The 20,851-nt window shown below is 35.2% G+C and overlaps 1 protein-coding gene across 2 annotated transcripts in view; it reads right to left on the bottom strand.

The window, feature by feature from the left end:
* Nucleotides 1-20,851, bottom strand: part of LOC108359503 (uncharacterized) — a 175,599-nt gene that overhangs the window by 48,860 nt on the left and 105,888 nt on the right. For both annotated transcript variants that reach the window (XM_017611401.1, XM_017611402.1), the window contains exon 2: nucleotides 15,805-15,907. In XM_017611401.1, coding sequence (XP_017466890.1) covers nucleotides 15,805-15,907 — 103 coding nt within the window. The remainder of the gene's footprint in view (nucleotides 1-15,804; nucleotides 15,908-20,851) is intronic.

Raw genomic sequence — 20,851 nt, 5'->3', positions numbered from 1 at the left:
AGAGTTACTATATTTTCCTTAATATTACGAAAAATTTACTCAATTTGAGAACTTTTTCCTTAATTCAGGTTCATGCTAAAAATAGAGCGTCACTAATTTCAGCACGTAAATTTCCTCAATATAAGTAATAATTTTCTTAAATAATTTTGAATTTTGTCAGTGCTGTTAAGACAAAGTTTAAAGCTTTCTTGGCAAATGTCAGCAGTGGCGTCGCGTGAAGACTACTGCTTCCGGTTCTGAGATTGCAGGTTCGAGTCCGGTTGGAGGTAGTTAGAGTAAGGTAAGTCATTTATTTAAATTTAAATTTTTAAAATTAATTTCATATATGGAAAAACCTAAATACTCAAATACCATAAAAAAATAAATTAGATAAATTTATTTTAAATACAATTTAAAAAATTACAATTAAAAAAAAAAAAATTCCTGGTCTGGTGGCTTTGCTCTGTCGGCCATTGCCACTGTTTGAGCGCCACTAGCAAAATTACATACTTACTCTTTTCACGGGGGATGAAATAGCAAGTAAATTTATCCTAAAAACTAAGGAAATGTGTTTCCTTAAACTGAGACAAATCGTTTACTCATATTAAGGCAGCCATTCATTCATTGGAGCCATTCAAGGTAATATTTCCTTAGAATAATATACTTTTTTCCTAGCATCAAGGAATGTTTTTTCTGAGTGTAGTTTTGAAATTTACAATCTCTAAAATAAACTCTTTGTATGCAGCTTACTCACATGCCGCCTCCTTTACTTAACATTTTGCACCTCCCCTTAATATTGTATTTTTAATTAATCACATTTAATTTACTTTTAATGCTGGCCAATTTTGATCAGCCACCCATTACTGCTTCACGCCTTCTTATAAAACTACTTTGCAGTCCGTTCTTTGGCGCTTAAATCGTTCTTTTTGCTAATATGAGTAGATTAATTTGTATGTTTGTATTTGTGTATATCTGCGCGCATTCTATATCTTTATATGGTAAGTTATATCAAATTGCAAAATCAGATTAGTACTTTTAATTTTAATCGCTGCATGCACGCGATTTTTAAGTGTTGTATAGTAGGGGTACATACATACATACATACATACATACGTAACAAAACAAATATACTCACGTTGCTGCATTCCCTCATACTACACGTATATATATCTAAGTAGTACCCTAAAGTGAATAAAATAAATTGTGTGAGCTTGTCTACTTGTCTGCCTGCCTGCTTGCCTTTTAAGCTATTTGCAAGGCGGAGTGAAATAGTCAAGTCTTTTGAATTATGGCAGCCTTGAGCTCGTTACAAGCATTCTAAGCTTTATGATAGACTTTGTTTTAGTTGGCGAAAATGTTGCAGGTTGATTTTTATAATACGCTTTTTATTTGGTAACTTGAAGATTGGTTGCGTTTTCTTAAATGTAGTATTGATATGTACATACATCTGTAACTATGTATATGCATTTAATGTGGTGTGCAAGTGGTAAATTAATTCTGCAAAAATCAGCATGAATATTTCACTATTTTCTTAAATAACGTTTTTGAGGCTTCGTTATTGGGTAAAAAATATTATAGTATGTATCAGAAATAGAATAGCTCAAATTCAGCCTCTTATATACGACCGGGACCACACGGATCCGCAATGACTACTAACAATCCCAATACCGAACCCGCGTTTATAAATAATCGAATATTTATTGATGGCTCCAAAAACAGCTCATCGTCTAGATTGTATTTATATCGAATAAAATCCACTTAACAAGCTCGACATTTATTTTGAGAAATGTTGAGTTTTGCCAGTGACTTTTTTTTACTAAGCGGTTATCAGCCATAAGCGCTCTATGTTCGCGTCGCCTTAAAGAAGATTTTATTGATCTTATAGCCTTAATGTGGACTAGGTTAGCTTTAGGTGGGACTCAGTCCCTTGTAGGACTCACTTGGACTTACAAAAGTAGATATGCTCCTAAGATAATCAAAAGAGTAACTGCCAAGAGGCTAGGCTCTCTGTTTCGGTACAGGGCAATGGCAGTAAAGATCAACATCCATACAAAGTCTGTATACTCGTTACAAGGTACGCCCAGAATTAGTGCGCGTGTAATCCAATCAGAAAATTTCTAGCAAGAAACCCACACAATGAGGATGTCTTGTCTTATCAAATTTTGTTCCTTGTGCATCTATGTTTGACCAAAGAGTTCTGGCGATATGAATAGTTGGTTCGACTAGCCAACTTTATTTGGCAATTCCTATGATAACACTGTCCGCCAATGTTGTGTAATGGCTGTTATTAAAAATTAATCTTTTATTTGAATGAAATCTTTTATTTGAATGAAATCTTTTATTTGAATGAAATCTTTTATTTGAACATTTCTTTTTTCTTTTGAACTTTTGGAGAGGGTTGCCACCTGTTGAAAAAGTTAGATTCAAATTATTTAATAAGCTAAATAAATTATTAAAATATGGATTTCTGTAGAAATGGGTTTGAAAAGGATTTAGTTCTGGACTGCATTTAGGAGAGTTGCCACGTGTTAAAAACGAAAAACAAATTCGATTCAATTTATCAGTTTTTGAAAAGTTGAACTTATTTAACCCATACAAAAGTTAAATGACATAATAAAATTTGAGTGTCAAAGGAAAGAGTTTTAAGAAATGTTAGTTTGAAAATATTTGCCTATTCGTCCATACATTGGCGCGAAAAAAAAATTTGTGGTCATAAGCAATAACCGCCTAAGTCAAGAAACCTGAATGCGAGAAAAAAACGTTTTAAACATTTGGATTATAATGTTAGCCTTATGGGGAAACCAAAATATTTTCGTCTATAAATTTTTATATAGCCTGGCTGGCGAGATGGGGATTTCACATATGCATGGAACAGCAGTTGCATAATACGATAGCATATATAACTCAATTCTTGCTTAAGTCGACTTAGGCGGTTATGGCTTATGACCACAGAAATTTAATATTATTATTTTTTAATTGAGACAAGTTGCGTGCGAGTTAATTAATATTTAATATTTATAAATCTTTAATACCTTAAAAGCTATTCTGAAAAATTTTAGTATGGCAAAAAGTATTTAATCAGCAAATAAATGAAAATAAAATCAAAAAATGGGGTGCAGCTGTAGAGAAAATTGTGCTCATTAATTTAAAATTCATGAATATATGTACTAATGTGTATGCGCGTATTTTTTCACAAAAAAAAAAATCGATAAATTATGTATGTATGCACAAATAATAATTGTTAAATCAAAATGATGAGTAAAATCACAATTTTTAGTTACAAGTAAATGACATTTAAAATATGTAAATGTAGGCCCATATGTGTGAATGCAATTATGAATAATCGTATGCAAAAAAAACGCAATTAATAAGCGATTATTTGTGTGCGTGCGTACGCAACTGATGAGTGCGATGCGCTGCGATGATGTATGCACAACATATTTGCAAGTTGCAGTGAAAGCTTGCGAAAATAAATTACAAAAATAAATATCAACAAAAAAAAAATTAAAATCAAAATAAACACTCAAACAAGTGTTGTGGTAAATGAAAGTTAATTGGTGACATAAAACGTCAATGCATCGCAGTTGACAGCTGTAATGCAATATCGTTAGTTATTGTACTACTTAGCAGTGGTTGTTGTTTGTGTCTTTTATTTATTTATTTATTGTATGCATGCACTGTTGTCAAATTTGTTCTTATTATTGTTGTTGCGAATGGTGTTGCGTCTGTTGTCACAACAGTAACTATGCGGCTTAAATATCAATCATGTTGAGGTTGTGTTGTTGAAATTATCCTTAATGCACTACAGCTATGTATGTATGTGTGTGTCTGTATTTATTTGTTGCTGCTGTTGTTTTTGTTGCTATCGTTTTTTGTGCTGCTGCAATGGTCGTTTGCAATTGTTGTTGCGGTCGCTTGTGGTGGTTGCGTGAATGCTTTTGCATTTTATTTGACCTGTCATTGTTCGGTAAATATGCGTAATCAATTGATTAATGAGCCTTGACGCGCGAGTGGTGAGAAAACACGTGCAAATGCTTGTATGTGCGTATGCATGTTCATTGAAAAGTATGCCAACATAAACATACAAATACATACATACTATTTTTTGCTGTTAAATTAGAGCAAACTCGACTGAAAGACGTTTCAAATTGTCGATTTCGTGGCCGTCTTCACACCAGCGGATTCATATCTAATTTTAAAAGTGATTTTGACTACCACCTAAGAGTCTATTGTGAGCTCAGATTTTTAAAACACTTCTGTTAGGTCTAAATCAAAAAATTTCTAGGCTTTAGGTGGTAAAGAATGAATGTGCTCGTACTGAGCCCGCATTAGGCCGAATCTTTTCTCTCGTCTCCTGGAAATGACGTCATATTCGAATAGAAGGTGTACAGGTGTCTCCATGTCCGAGTCACGAAACGGTGGAGATCAAAGCATAATTTATGCAATTGGCCCTTCATTCTAAAGTGTCTCGTTAGAATGGCTGTGACAATTCTTAAAATTTCCTTTGAGATATTGCCTAGAAGTTGGAATATTTTTAGATTGTATCCCCCAAGTTTGATTTAATTTATTTCAGAGCTTTTCTTTGCTACAGATTCCGCAGTTCTAGAATTGCCTCCAGCGCTAACGTCAGGCAGATGTGTTAGGAGTAGCTTTTTACAGTGGATAGCGTAGTTCTTGAGACAGAGTGGTAATTTTTTCGAGCCGCCTGTGTATATGTACATTAGGGTGCATCAGGCTCCATACAAAAAAAAAAACCGGTAGGTAATATTTTTCCCTCAGAATTATAAAATTTATTATATTTTAAGACTTATGTCAAAAAATTTTGGAAAAATATTGCAATTTACGCGAGTTGGATCAATTTGAAAATATCTACAACAATTTTTTTTTTAATTCTTCGTAAAATTGGTTTTAAATTTTTTTTTCCCATAAGATCACATCATGTAATAGAGTTTAAGCTTAAAAGGTCTGCATATAAAGTTTATAAGTTTTACTAAGCGGAATCAAAAGAGTGATCTTTTTGGAGAAATTTAAAAATCGCTCTAGCTCACATAAATCTTAATATTGTTTTCGAAATACATATGTATGTATTTTGGTGGAGGTCCACGGCATTCATTTCCACCAAGCCTTAACTGCAGATTTTGCCTATTACAAAAAGGAGATTACAACTCCAAAGCGGTGATTGCTCATACATATTAGGTACAAGCAATCGAAACCAAAAAAAGCAAAAAGTATGAAACAAATCTTGCTGATCAACCCATGTTGACGTTATTTGTACTTCCCTGAGCTGTTAACTGCAGTTAAGCTCTTTTTGGAAATGGGTTGTTAAACTCTAATAAATTTTATATTTCTGGCGAAGTCTTTTTGTCTACCGAGTCGTTGTGGACCTTTCGCAAGCAGTAAAGTGAAACATTCAACTGCCTAAGCGATGAAGCTGCTCTACAATAGTGTGCATGTAGGACGCAAGGACGCAAGCATAAGGAACCAGAAGTAATCTGCTGTTGTTTCTGTCCAAATAAGTGACAATGATTTGTTTTCGAGAGTTGCTATTCAACTTAGAAACAAACAACACAGAAGTGGTGCGAACATCCATCAATAGGTGTTCAGACAAACACTGGTTGGTTTAAGCCGGAGCATATCGAAGGTAGGAGGCTTGGTGGGCTTAGTGTCACACTGCCAGGGTAATCTAGGAATATGAAGTAAGGGGTTCCACAGGGTGGTGTCCTCCCCTAGTGATGTCCGGAAATTGAATTGATGGCCCGTGTTTAAAATTAAAAGGTTACCATTCTCACTTCTTCACTGCAATGAGCCTAACCCTTTCCACTACGAAATCCTCAGCAAACATTTTTATTATCCAGAAAAAAGACGTCGCAATATTTGCAGAACAACCTTCGACATCCTGCTCTCTTTCTCCTCGTGTACAACCGCATTTGCCAAAAAAGTACAGAGCCGCAACAAAGCCCTCAAATCGCTCTGCGGCAGCACTTGGGGCAAAGACAAGCCCAACATACAATGAAATTGGGCGGCTGATTCAAAACTATGCAGCGCCTGGTTGGGTTTCCGGGGGTAAGTCTGACGCAGTAAAGGAAGCTTCAGACATGCCACAATATAGCACTCTGGACGGCGGCGGGATGCCTTCTCATGTCATCACAAACACGGTGATGCCCAAATCACAACATTATGCTCAGTCGGCAATTTCTAGTAGGATGCTAAAGGTGTGGGCACCGGAAAAGACACTTGCTTGATGCAGAGGCCTCACCCGGTTTTGCGAGAAGGCATCTTTATGAGCTGAAGAACGAAGTCCAGCGCCACGTATAACAACCGCTGGACGCGAGATTCTAAATGCGTGCCAGGCTAATAGTCCCGGACTGTTGGAACTCTTTCGAAGTTAATTGCCTTGCAGCTAAAAAGTATTCAGAGCTTTATACCATCTTCCATGAAGTAAAATTCTTGAGAACAAACTATATATTTTATAAAACTAATTGAAATAAAAAAATAATAAAATTGTCAATATGTGAGTGTCGTATAGTTATGATAAGCACTATACGTGCAGAAATTAGTTTAGGTAACTATGTGCAAATATGAAAAATGATGATATTAAAAGCCGATTACGAATGAACAGTCTACTGCAAATTTATCCCATACCGCATATGTACATATGTACTTTCATACAATATACATAAGTACATATATCAGTATGCGCGCAAACATGTAGTAGACGAGCACAGCGCACACGCTTGCTCGACAAATAAATATTCGAAAAGTGTTTAAACTGAAATTGCATTGTAATTGCGACTAATTTGGCGCTTAACATGTCACACGACACTCAACAACAACAACAACAACAAAATAAAAATAAAATAAGTGCAGCAATAACGCCGTCAAGAACCGGGTATCATATGTTGCAACAACTACAGCAACACTTCTAAAACTACAATTGTTGCAACAATAATAGTCCAAAACACGACTATTGCTTACCAGCGTCAAATTGTCTCACTCACTGTGACGTGAGCGTTGCTAAAGAACTACACGTAACAGGAACAAACCAAAAAAAAATACATTAGTTAAACTACATAACTACGGTAATAGGCAACAAGTGTCCAAAGGCATACATGGTTAGGTATGTTTTCTGCATGTATGCATTTTGAAATGCGCGTAATCCGAGGCCACAAGTGTTCACATATTCACATGTAATAATGCATACCATACTAATGTGAGTGTGGTAACCTAGGCATGGCTATATACAGTGTCGCTTCGATAACGGGTATGTCGAAGTGGAAATGCTACTCATGAACCCTTTTGCTCGGAGCATGTTCTATTTTGTTTGAGCAGAAAAAAAGCCTTGGTGAATATTTAAAAATTTTCCCTAAATTTTTTTTGGAACTTATCGGAGTTTTTCGTATCTTACTTTTCAGAAGTTTTTCAGATTAATTAAGGATGAATACGTTTCTCTTCCCGATGATTTCGCGTTTTCTGGATATTTCGCGTTTTATTTTTCGAAACTTTTTCGAAGTTTTTTGGACTTTTCAGGTTGTTTTTATTTTAAGTTTTTAAAACCTTTCGGAAATTTTCGATTTTTCTTGGATATTTTCTTGGTGATGTTTCGGTGATTTTTCGGAATTTTACGGAACTTTTTGAGACCTTTTCCAGAACATTAGGAGTTTTTCGACAATTTACCAAACCATTATTGGAACTTCCAAATGCAAAAGTACATTTATTTTTTAAATTAGGTTATTTGTAAAATCGTAATAAATAAATATAAAAATTACCGGTTATTTTCTGCAAAAAAACAAAAATGGTCTAGAATTTTCCTTAAAAAAAAAATATATATTTTTTTTTTGGTGAAATAAAAAGAGAGGATGTTCGTTATACACCCACTATAAGAAAATTTATCCGCCTGGTACCATATCGCTTTGGAACTTGGATGCAAACAAATGTAGTAATAAATAAATATTTGAAGCTCACAGTTTTGTTTTTTGTACGCGTCTTTAGGTATAATACAAATGAAGCACCTAAAATTTTAAGCCGCCTCCGAATGGCAATTAGTTTTAAGGAGAAGCCTTTTCGTGGCAGAAATACACTCGTAGGTTTGTCATTTCCGTCGAGTGTGGTATATAAATAAATAAGCAAAAATACTTAACATTTAATATAAAATGTCAAAAGCAACCCAATATAAAATAATTTATGTAAAAATATTTTGAATTAGTACAAATTCTCAAAAAAGGATATTTGTGCAACGTGGCGTATGAGTAACACAATTAATGAAAAACAGTTTTATGTAGTTAAAACATATTAATTCACAAAAAAGCGTTTTCAGAATGGTAGAATAATTTAAAGGACACCTAAAACTTTTTTCAATATATAGCGGGCTCATCCCCAGGCTCTTCTAATAGCTGAAGTAATTTCCGGTAACGAATCGATAAGAGTTTGGCAATTTTGAACCGTAATTTAATTTTTCCCCACGTGTCTAAGGCTGTCCCTTTCAATTCTGTCTTATCTCTATGACTTTTCTTGTTCTCGTGCTTCGTGAGAGTAACGCAGAAAGAGAGCATCTAACGAAGGTTTCAAATAGTCCTTTATGATAACAATGTATCTTGAAGGCTTTATTGTTCATTAATGGCTAATGGTGCTTTCAATTTCATTTTAATCCCATGAACGAAGTATGTAGACTACGACTACTCGTTCTATCTGACTTGAAGATTAGATACGGTTGGCTGAACAAATAGGTTCATTACATAGACTAAAAACTGGCCCAAGGTGTTGCCAGGGACTGGCAAAGAGGCGAGAATTCTAAATTCTACTTATAATGCACTGTTTAGCCGGCTTCTACTAAGAGCTGGGCAGTGGCGTTGGCCGTGTTTCAAAGTCCCCTTAACAGCGTCCATATTGCACACTGTATAAGCATCTTGCTGGTTAGCCTTAGATTGGCCGCATGAGGTGATGCTGGAAAGTGTCCCGTAAGTATTCTTGCAACTATTTTGAAGTCTTCTCTTTGGAGTGATAGCAGGTATTTGGTTGTTTGATGAGTGCATGAACGGACAAATATTTGGCGACCTTGCTACATGTAAGCGCATACCACTTGGAGGTCGCGTTCAGTATATGTGCGTAAGTGCTGAGTCTAACTTTATTTTTTTGGTGGCTTATAGAAGGGTACTGATGGCAAGCTTGCGCCGGTTTTAGTCAACATATCAGCCTGCTCTTTCCCATCTATATATATTTGTGTCCCGTTACCCAGTGGATATTGACTTGTCTAGGCATGCAAAGTTGAACTTTCCTAGTCTTACACTACTGTACACAGACTGACAGTTAGTCTTCACAGCCGTTATTGCTTTAACAGCAGCCTGGCTAGTAGCAGTAGTCTGAGAGACTGTATGACTACTGGAGTTTAAGCTCAGCTCAGAAAATTGTAGCCCCCACTCTTTCTTTCATCTTTGACCGATCTGTATAAAGGTTGTAAGTATGGCGATTGGACCTTAGTTCTTTCTACAACTCCTCTTGTTCTATTACTACTCTTGGTCCTACCCTAAGGCTAACGCGAGGATTGACGTAGTCAGTGCTGTCGTCTATTTCTCTAATATTTCTTCGGCCAAGAGTCCTCCGAGTAAACATTCCTGCTGCCTTTAGTCTTAGCCCTGATTGAGTTGAAGCACTTTCCTGTGGTGACGACGGCGAGTTAATTGCGAAAATTGTGAATGGCAAAATATTCGCAATTTCGCAATTTACTCGAAATTTTGAGGTTGTACGAGTCAAACGAAGCTCAGATTCGGATTCAGCGGGTCGAAATACATGTCGATAGATGTGTCTGGTTAAAAGCACAAACCACTAATTTTTTGTGTGCCGGTGTTATTAACCTACTAAGAGAAAAAAATCGACAAATTTTGGTAGAAAAAATCCAATAACGGCAATTCTGATGCTGTCTTGCCGAATTGAGGCTATGTAGTACGCATTTCCTTAGGAAAGTTGGTGTATGCATTGTTGCCATATTTTCGCTTAACCGAACTTATCGGTGCAGTACTGTATTTTGTACAAATAACACCAATATTCAAATGCACATTGCCTACTGGTCAATTATTTGCATTTGTAGGCAACTTTTACAGTTTCAGTTAGAAAAGATTTGCTCGAAGGTACAGGTGTTTGTTGTAACATTTACTTTATATACTCTTATTCTAATTAGGAGTGTTGTTATTAATGTTTGTTGTTGTCTGTTTGCTGTTGTGTTAAGCACTTCACGCTTGAAAGCGACGACTTTATTGGTCATTATTCGCAATTAAAGCAACAAGCAACACTTGAGAAAGACTGAGATGTGGCAAATGTTGTACAGCTGAAGCGAAAATATGCACATACACTGACAAAAAAAAAAATCAAATGAAAACTTCTATAAGAAAAAAAAACAAATTTAATCAATACCCTTATTATATACATACAGCCCAATTCTGAATACTCCCGAGAAAGAAATCCTCCAATAACTAACTACCAGGGAGTAGCATTTTCCTCGACAATTTTGAGAGGAGAAACTTCGAACTTCGCAAGAGCTGTTTGACACTTTTTTGACAGCACAACTAAGCCATTTAATATAAAAAATCCACCGGGAATTTTTATTCATAATAGGAGGAAAGGGAAATGAGATGAAACCTCCCAGGGAGTTTCTGTTTAAAGCAATTTAGACAAAAAATTTGAAAAAAACTTGAGATTTTTGAAAATCGCGGAAGTCAAAAAAAATTCATAAGTAGATCTTATTCGTCTCAAGTGTTGTTTAGAATTTTGCAGGTCAAACTTGAACCAAAATTAAAAGAAGAAGGAACGGTACTCTCATACGACCTTTTCGAGCGATCGAGAAACCAAACCAAAATCTACAAAAGTTTCAACAACAAACCAGTAGAAATATGTTTCGGTGTTTTATTTAACCAAATTTCTTGCAGTGTATTAAATGCGCTGTACAACACTAGAAGAAAAAAATGACATGACATTATAATTGGTTGTCGCAGCGCACTACGCCGGTGAGTGGTTACAAAGTTGTGCTTTTGTTGTTATTTTAATACACTTTAATGCATTTTAATACACTCCTGAATGCGCGTTATTAAATTTTTGCTAATTTAACGCTTTAAATACGAGTATGCTTGTAAACGTATGACAAAGGTAGACGAAAAAAAAAAATATTCCAACAATTTTTACATACAAATTGAATGCAAAATGGCATGAGAATATAAGCGGGTGTGTTTTTTATCAGCATAGGTTTGACAATTTTCTGCTGTGACATGGCCAATCACAGCCGTCCCACGCTTACCGAACCAAGGTGACATTAATTTGCAGCGCCAGCTTGATGTTTTTACGCAAAAATAAAAATATATATGTACAAGCAAAATTTGTTTGTAGGAGTTTCACTGCTGTTCTTGGTTCGCTTTTAAGCTGTTGTTGGATATGCATATATATATACAAAAATTATATGCTTCCTCTTGTTCAAGTCAGTGCCATTACTGCCGCCGTCTTTGACGCTTAATACTACACTTTGTTGTGATGCTTGAAAATGACTGAATTTTTTGTGCATTTTTTCATGGGCTTATGCGGAAATTAGTAAAGGAAGGGGGCGACTGCGTTGTCACCGTAGACATCGATTTATTTGAGAGTTTTAAAATGCCGAAACTGTCAACTGCATAGCTTTAGTCTCTACTGTGGCAAGGAATGGCTAAACACTGCTCGCAAAATGGTTCTTCTTTTGATCGATCAGCAAATAAAGGGCACGGCTACACACAGAGCTGTATGCCAAATATCGGCATCTGGGGATAACTCAATAATGTAATGGCCATTTCAAGGCCAAGAGATTTTATTCCGTCATAGCATTTTTCTTTAATGCATTCATTTTAGTTTAATATGAAAAGCAGAGTCGTTATCGTTCCTGAGGAAACCTATTTTGTATATATAGCTAAATTAATCCCTCAAGGGAGGCTGATTGGTTTGAAATCCTTCGGATACGCATGAGAGCTTTTTCCGCCTTGGGAATAAATGTGACCCTCACAGACCTTCAAGTGCTCGGATAAACCCCTGGGTCTACGCAGCTGGCAAAGATGGGAGTGAACCAGCGACATGAAACCTCCACAACACTTAAAATCAGGGACCGAAAATAACTGTTAAATATCACTTTTAAATAATTGGAAAATCTATATTTTTTCAATCAAGAATAGTCGTTAAATTTGGATTCTTATTTTTCAATAAATTTTAACCGCTATAATGGAGACGGGGTTTTTATGAACGATTTAAATCTTTCATAATCTAAAAAAAAAACCTAAAAATAACAGTTACAATATGATCGCAAATATAAAAATGATTAAATAACAGCTAAATTTGATCGAAAAAATATAAATCCATTTTTAACGTTTAGATAAATTATGATTTTACAGTTACAGTCTAGGATTAAAAGAATTAATCACCCAAAGCAGTAGGCGCTTATCTAGCAGTTTACCAAAGGCAGTTCACCACTCTACGAACGGTACACGGAAAATGAACGTCGAGGAGAAGCTTAAGCGATTCCCCTCCGCTGGTGGATTTTTCAAGTATCCCAAGGGGAGCAGTTTCCTTCCACGTATTAGCAAAATTTCCACCATTAATCGCTTTTATTTTTCTTATCTCGGACTTATAGATACCCAGTACGATCTTGTTAAGTTCCCACTCGTAGTGGGAAAAGAGACATCTACTCAACGCTTTGAGTTCCGAGGGATCCATTGTCCACAAGTGCGGTCTATACTCGAGGGCTTACTCAACTGGCACACTGTTAACTTTTGAAGAGAAATTCTGCCCCAAATAATTCAACGAACTTTCGGTAGTGCAAAGACGGGTCGGGGGTCTTTCGGGAGCAGCTGCTTGGGTTCTAAAGGGAATGTTTTTTGGACGATCTATGCCTAGAGAAAACTGAATATACCCTTGGCCCGAGAAGAAGTGAGCTTCAAAAACCCTCTAGTCGAATATGTATATGGCATAGTGTGATAGTTCGACATGTAGTTGGCGTTATTTGTTTATTGTGTCGTGATAGCTTTTCTGAGGATCGTCTATTCCAACTTTAAACCAACTCAAATATCGTTATCAAGTTTAGGCGTTGCATGGATTTTTCTCAGTTTAAATATGTGCATCAAAAACTCAGTTTTTTTTTTGTTATCTGTCATTCCTGCAGCTGCTTATATTGACTTGGGAGCCCGTGAAGTTTTATTGGCCAAACAATAACGGAAACGATTGATGAAGCATTTGGGAGAAACAAATTCCTTCATAATTATCTGAATATCAGAACACAAAATTTGGAACACCATACTCTTTCCATACTTACATTTATTGGAAATAGAGCATTGCCTCTAATTGATTAAAACCACAGTAAATTGTCATCAATCGAAAGAAACAATCTTTGTCAGAACGAAAAGTGAGAGCGATGATGGCACAACGGTATGGATGGAGCGCTCTATTAATCTCGAATTTCGGTTGCCAGATCACTGTAGTATTAAGGAAACAGTCGATTGTGTGGAATTGGAAGTAAACATCTACTCTAAAAGCCAAGGCTAGTAGGGGAATGCGTTACCTCCAAACTGTGCTGTGGATGAGTTGACCAGGAAAGAAACCCACGAGTTCATCTCACAGTTAAAAAACCAGAGAGTGCAGGTATCTTTAGCTAACAGTGGACCATTATTTGACTGGCAGGCCTCGTGCCAGCTAGGCGAGAATATGACCATATGCAACGTCACGGTCCTTCTTGCCGATGGTGAATCGCAGGCGGCCAAGAGATCTTGTTGGGTTCATAAAACCGAAGCTGTAAATACTGGTGGTTGTATTGACAGGGTACTGGCCGTTGGGTATTTTTCCCCCGCTTTCGCACCATAAAAGCTGCTTAGTGAGGTTGAGTCGTCCCAAAACTTTATCTTAAACTGTTCAGTTTTTGCGAGGCTACAGTCTAAACACCTTAGATCGCACTTACTATTAACTGGCGCTGAGGAGCTCTCGCGAACAGACAGCTACCGAATGCGAAATTTTGTTCTCGACGCACAGCGAAGGATCGGTGACAGTGGGCCAGAGTGCCCCTATTCGGTGCAACCATTTCGCCTAAAGTAACCTCGTGCCGTAAGAAGAATCAATCGGCAGGAAAAAAATTTTGGTAAACTTAATTTTACGAGCCTACCCCCACGAGTGACGACACTGCTTGGCAGCTATTAATATTGTGACTCAAACTTTTTTTGCTGCCCACGTACGAGAGACTTGTTCTTTCATTATAGTTAAAATATACATACCTATTGAATCAAATTTTTATTTTTGTTTCCAACAATGGCATTTTCAAGGAGTTTATTACATTTTCCAATACACGTCTGCGCATTAGATGCGCTTAATTTTGTACGCTAAAGAACTTAAAATTCGATGCAGACACTTTACTTTATGGTCATTTAAAAAAAAAGACTATGTTGTAATTTAAGTCTTAAATTTTAAGTTTATGCAGCTAGCAATTTGTCAAGCTTCGAGCAATTTAAATCAATTTAAATTTCTTGTATCGACTTACAATGCCCACTAATGGCCATACTGACATTTTAATTGAGCAGTAATTGCATAATTACGGAAAAATAAAATATGCAATAAGGCTAAAAAAAAGAATGTGAAGGGATATTTGCCACCCACATAAGCGAGGCAAATGTTGCATAAAACACATGGGACAGCAATGATGAATGGACTTTTGGTAAAACATTAAGGCGGCAAATGAGTTATGGGTTAGACTTTTTTTTTTTGAGAGCACTTTTCAAATTTGAATACACAGAAATCGACAATAATGTAAGCGTAATTAAACTTATATTGTGCACAATCTAAATAAAAGGAATTCACTAGCGAATTGACAATAAACCTAGTTAAACGCACGATTTTTCCAACGGTTGCATGCCTCAAATCGTTTATGAAACCTTTAATATACATCAAAGTGCCGTTAAAAAACAAAAAACGGTGGTCCGTTAACTGAGATATTCGTGACTTAATTTGATGGCATTCAAAAGCAAAAAAAAACAAAAACAGAAAAAAATAAATAGCTACAAAACCTTTAAAATTAACTCTATCAAAGCGCTTAAGCGCCGGTTCAAATAACAAATACAAATACAAATATGTATAAAGTTATTTTATAACTGAAAAATGCCTTCCCCAACCGCATGCCTCACTTGCCCCACACTTTGCTCTCCTCCTCGGCATGTTCGCATTCATAATTCAAAATGTATTCATCAGCGCTTTTATTGCTGTTTGCATTCCCGTTTGGCTGTCATGCGCGCCGCCGCCGCCGCACCAATTAACATCTCATTCAACGGTGGCACTGATGCGCATACAACAACAGTACCTACTTACTATCTATGTACAACACTCGTGTTAATTTCATTTCCATTATTAGCACATAACTAAAGCCGACAATATAATTATGTACAACACACTTAGATATCACTGGATGCATGTACATATGTATGTATGTTTGTGTGTATGTATGGCAGGTTTAATGTGCGCGCAAAGTCAAATATCAGCTGACTAATTGACTTACTGGTTGGCTGCCTGTTTTGTTGGTCATTTGTTATTACTATCTTTTTTTAGGTGAATATCATGATGCTTCCTTCGGCTGCTATTTTTACGGTGATATACATATATGTATTTAACTATATGTTGAAAAAAAAAATTGTGCTTACCTGTTGACGAGTTTGTCATTTAAGTCTTTCGTTTTGTGTCTTAATTAACTTCTATTGCTGTTGTTTTGTTAGTTTTGAGTAGCTCAAATAATATATGAGTATGAGTGTATACTAAATTTCATATCTTTGTTATGTAGAAATATGTTTGACTCACCTTCTACACCTTAGAACTATGACCATTACAATAGCACCTATAAGAGCTGATATGATTGAAACTATGATTAAGGTGAACGCCCAACCAAGTTCACCGGCGTGATCTGTAAATGAAAAAAAAAACAAGAGATATAAGCCATTAGAAAAGTAGGGTCAAGAGTTAATGAATTAATAGTGAAAAGTTGTGGCATGTCTATAAAAGTGGTATTGCACATCCATACATACTTTTACATATCGCTCATTTGCTGTAAGAATAAAATAGTCCATAATCAAAAAAAACGTATTTTCTGAGTTAAGTACTAAGAAATAGCTCCTAGAATTTTTCTTATTTTATATTTTTATTCTTTTCGACTTAGCTTCCCTTCTGGACTGTAATGCCGAATCTCCACTAGGCAAACAATTGGAGGCATTTAAAAAAGGCCGTGTGGAAATGACTATTTTTGTTTAAGTATTGACAATAAATAATAATTTTTAATTCCCAAGTTTGTCATTAAAATTTCTGCCATTTCATGCCTAGTGGAAATCCAGCATAAGTCTAAAAAAATATATGAATTTTTCTAAAATACATATGCTAAAAAAAACTTTTTGTGGTTTTAATTTCGTTCAAATTTTTCCTCCATACATTTTTCCCCAAAAAAGATTTTTTCTTATGAAATTTTATTCTATTAAAGGCAAAAACATTTTTTCTTAAAAAAAAATTTATTTTTTTAAGATTTTTTTTATTAACAATTTTTATTGAGCTTGAGGTCGTTTGTAATAAAAACTATTGTGGAAAAGCAACACTAAAAACTAATCTGTTTTAAAAGTTACGTATTTCTAAAAATTATCCATTTTTCTAATATTTTTTCTAAAAACAAACTTAAAAATTTTTTTCTAAATATTACTTTTTCATTAAAACTAACGTTTTATTTATAAACTTTTTTTTTCTAAATTAGGCTTTTTCAACAATTTTTATTGAGCTCGAGGCCGTTTTTAATAAAAAACTAATTTGAAAAAATGGTAGAAGTGATAGCTATTTCGGAAATCACCACGTTTCCTCATCAGACTTCTTTCAGTAGGATTCGAACCGATGATCCCACTGACTCAGCCAGTTGCCTACGCACTGTGCTAAGTTAGCCTTGTAAATTATCGTTGCTTTTTTCCCACTTTTTTATTTGCTAAGCCAACTCAATCCAGCGCAGCTATTCCGCTACGATTTACACTTGATCATGTGGTTGTTGGTTTTTGTTAATAATTCTATTTTTTAGAGTGTTTGACTTTTAGGTGTGCTCGTCCTTAAGTTATTTGTTTTGTTTTTTGTTATTTTATGGCCCTATAACAATTATAAAAACGGCCTCGAGCTCAATTGTTGAATATAATTGCTATAAGGCCGTAAAATAACAAAAAAAAAAACAAATTAATCTTTTTCTAAAATTTTGTGTTCTAATTTTTGGAAAATTTTTCTAGTTCTGGTAAAATATTTATTTCTGAAATTATCATAATGCTAAATAAAAACAAGTTATTTAAAACAAATTTTAAAGACAAGCTTTTATTAGTGGTTAATAAAAAAATTAAAGTCCACCCCGCACCTCACGACGGTTAAATTTTTTGTAGAGTTATTTCCTTCCATTTAAGTAATACTAAACTAATACTAATACTAAACTTATAGTGGACTTATCCTTTTTCATGTGGGAAATACACATTTTAAATATGTACTAAAGCGGCCCATAAGTACGGGGTCTCCAAATATCTCGACACGTGCGCCACCTAGAGGACTAATTCATATTTCATATTGCGTTGCCATCGTGTTCTGAGTTAAATTTAAAGTTTCAAGTATCGAGCTCATTGGGAAGTTGGTTAAAATTTGATTGCAAGATTTGATGACACACAGTTGAAACGTAATATGTAAAAGCTTATAATGAGGGACATTGAAAATAAAACAGAAAATTTTAAACATCTTCACACAATTTCCTCGCTGGGTTCTGAAAGGGTTAATAACTTTGGTTAAGCTGGCATTCCCCGAGTTGCCCTTTGCGAGTTGTGCTTGCGTTGCTAAGTTTCGGATTCTAAAGTTATAAAATTATACACTTGCAGAAGAAAAGTAAAATTCCAAGCAACTTGCGCACTTTCAATTGCATGCAAATATTATTTGCGAAATTAATTACCAAAAAGTGACAGTATATATTTTTTGTGCGCTCCCAAGCGAAAGTTAAATTTCATCTTCAAAATTTTACCACAAAACGCGTTAAAAAAGTACTTCCATTGCCACGTCTGACTGCCCTGTAAGGGTGGTACGCAGTTCTACAATGCCTTCCTTATCCTTATTATATTTATCAACTAAATTTCCTTTAGCGAATTTCACCAAAGGAGCATGTACCAAATGACATCTTAATAGAAAAATATAAATGATTTCCTTTTACAAATGAAATAAACTCAATTTATTATGCAAAATAAACTCAACGACACAGATTGTATTTATGTAGCAGTAAGCGAGTAGCTCAATAACAAAAAAAATAATGCATTAAATTTAACAAAAGCCTGTGAAATAAATGCTAAAAGCTTTGTTGATTTGTTGCTTCCCACCGACAACGTAATTTATGCGCGCCAACAAAATATATATACATATATATCTATGAATGTATTTCCTTTTAAATTATTACACAGGCATTTTAAGTGAAATAATGAGCAGCTGACAACCATGGCGTTGGCTATTAAAGTATTCAAACGTTAGACAAGCAACAAATGCGAATATTTAGTTAGGCAGACACCTGCTACTGGTCAGTTTGCGAGCTACAACTGTGTACTATGTACATACATACATACATATATAGCATATAATTAGTGAATTTTAAAGAGATGGTAAGTATGAATATTTCAGCTAAAATTAGATACTTCGTTTGATTGATGCGCGAGCGATATATTTTTGTTAGAGTGACTTGGCTTTGCTTTTAATTTTCCTCAAAATAAATTATGCTACAAGCAAATTGGGCGAGCTTTTTTTTTGTTTTTTTTTTTTTTGCTAGCATCGAGCTAAAAAAGAAGTGGGTGCTTCAATTCTCTTTAAATGCACACGCCTACTTCCTTTCGGTTTTTACGTTGCCGCCGCTGATTTCTTTCAGCTGCCATTTTTATTTGCACAACTACCATTTCGATTCGAGTTGAATAATTGTTTGACTTACTGCTAATTTGTTGAATTGTTTGCTTTGCTTGGCCTCAGAGACATGTCAAATTGGCAACTGGTGTGATATATATGGTATATACAGTACTACATTAGGGCGGTCTTTAAAAATAACAACATCAAAATTTTTTGTGTGGTACCCCCTAATTTTGTTCTACGTACAAAATAGAATGGCAATTGTTGTGATATACATATATGTATACATTAGGGCGGATGTTAAAAATATCAACATGCAAAATAAAGATATCCCCGAAAATTTCAAAAGTAAAAAAAAACATGTTTAAGATCGCTACCAGGTTTTGAAAAACTAAAAATTTTTTTAAATCGCAAAAATTCGACAAAACCTTGGCTTGAAATGTGATAAATTTTTGATATTATTGGAACTTATTCTTATAAATTCCTAAACTCGCTGAGTTATAGCTGGTCAAAGTAAAAATTTTGTAAATATTAAAAAAAAAAATATTTTTTCAAACCCAAATTTTTTTGAAGGATGTCCTTAAAAACAACAACATCTTGCTTTTTGTGTTCTACGTATAAAATAAATTGTAAATATAAATAAATACAAATAAAAATTTTGTATGGCGCACCACTTCATGTTTTTTTTTATACGTGCAAAATAAAAATACCCACGAAAATTTCAAAATTAAAAAAAAATGTTTAAGGTTTTTAAAAAAATTTTTTTTTTTTAATGGCAAGATTTCGCAAAAATTTTGGTTTTAAATCTGAAAATTTGTTTCATATTACTTAACCTTATTGGTATAAATATCCACAAATTCACTGAACTATAGCTGGTCGAAGTAAAAAAAAATCAAAATTTGAAATTTTCGTAAATATTTTTATTTTCTACGTATAAAATAAAGCGGTGCCTCATTATGCTGTTATTTTAGGGGCCACCTTAATATACATACATGCATATGTATGTACGTGGCTGTTCGCATCCTATTTTCGTCTTTAATTGCACGCTTGTGGGCGTGCTAGCCGGCAAATTTTCACTGCTTTCATTTTTATTTGCGCTAAAAGACACTCGTAGCGCTTGTGGTGTCCCAGCTTGTTTTTGCGCCCCTCCGCTGTTGAATTTGCTCTTGTTAACAAACTTCCGTTTACGATTTTATCTCATTTCCTGTCCATTTACACCCGATCGAGAAGGAGGAGGAGCTTGTTGTTGTTGCTGTTGCTGTTGTTTACTTGTGGCTTGCCTTCCTGCCCAGCGCCTTGGCCATGGTCTGCGAATTTCATTTCCACTTTCTTACTTTTACTCTGAAGATGATTTGCGGTTTTGACGCCCCACAAATTTGCCTTATTTGTTTAATGAATTCCTTTGGATTTTTGTGTAGCCATTAATGGCTACGCATTGTTGTGTGCGTGTGCATTTTAATTACTTATTTCACCCGTAATTTAACTTTGAGCGCTCACTCTTTCCACTGGCCATTTGTTTGCCGCAACTTTCTAAGCGCCAACAGTATTATGCCACACTTGCCACAAATACTACTCGTATATAGTACTTAGGCTATCTACCGTCGCGAAATGGATAGTATTTATGTACATAGGTATGTTTATACATACATATAAATTACATACATAAAACTTCTCGGTATACTACTTTGGTATCATTAAAAGCGCATAAATATTCGAAGTAAGCCATGCAAAAAGACAAAACTCCAAAAACCACAGACAGCAGCAGACAACAACATTCGTTCGCTGTTCCCGAAAGGAGGTCACTCGGTTTGGATGCCTGCCGCCATTGCTGCTATACACTACTTTTGGCTCATCGAGATGCCCTCGCTGGCAAATTTATTCGATTTCATCTTTTGCGCGCTTGCGTTGCACTTCCTGCCTGCCCTTTGTCGTCCTTTTCGCTTTTTCGTTGTTTTTTCGCTTTTTTTGCTTTTCA

The sequence above is a fragment of the Rhagoletis zephyria genome, unplaced genomic scaffold, assembly GCF_001687245.7.
Source record: "Rhagoletis zephyria isolate East Lansing unplaced genomic scaffold, Rhagoletis_zephyria_1.1 Rzeph_scaffold_00401, whole genome shotgun sequence".
NCBI classification, from domain to species: domain Eukaryota; kingdom Metazoa; phylum Arthropoda; class Insecta; order Diptera; family Tephritidae; genus Rhagoletis; species Rhagoletis zephyria.
This window is presented reverse-complemented; position numbering and strand designations above follow the sequence as displayed.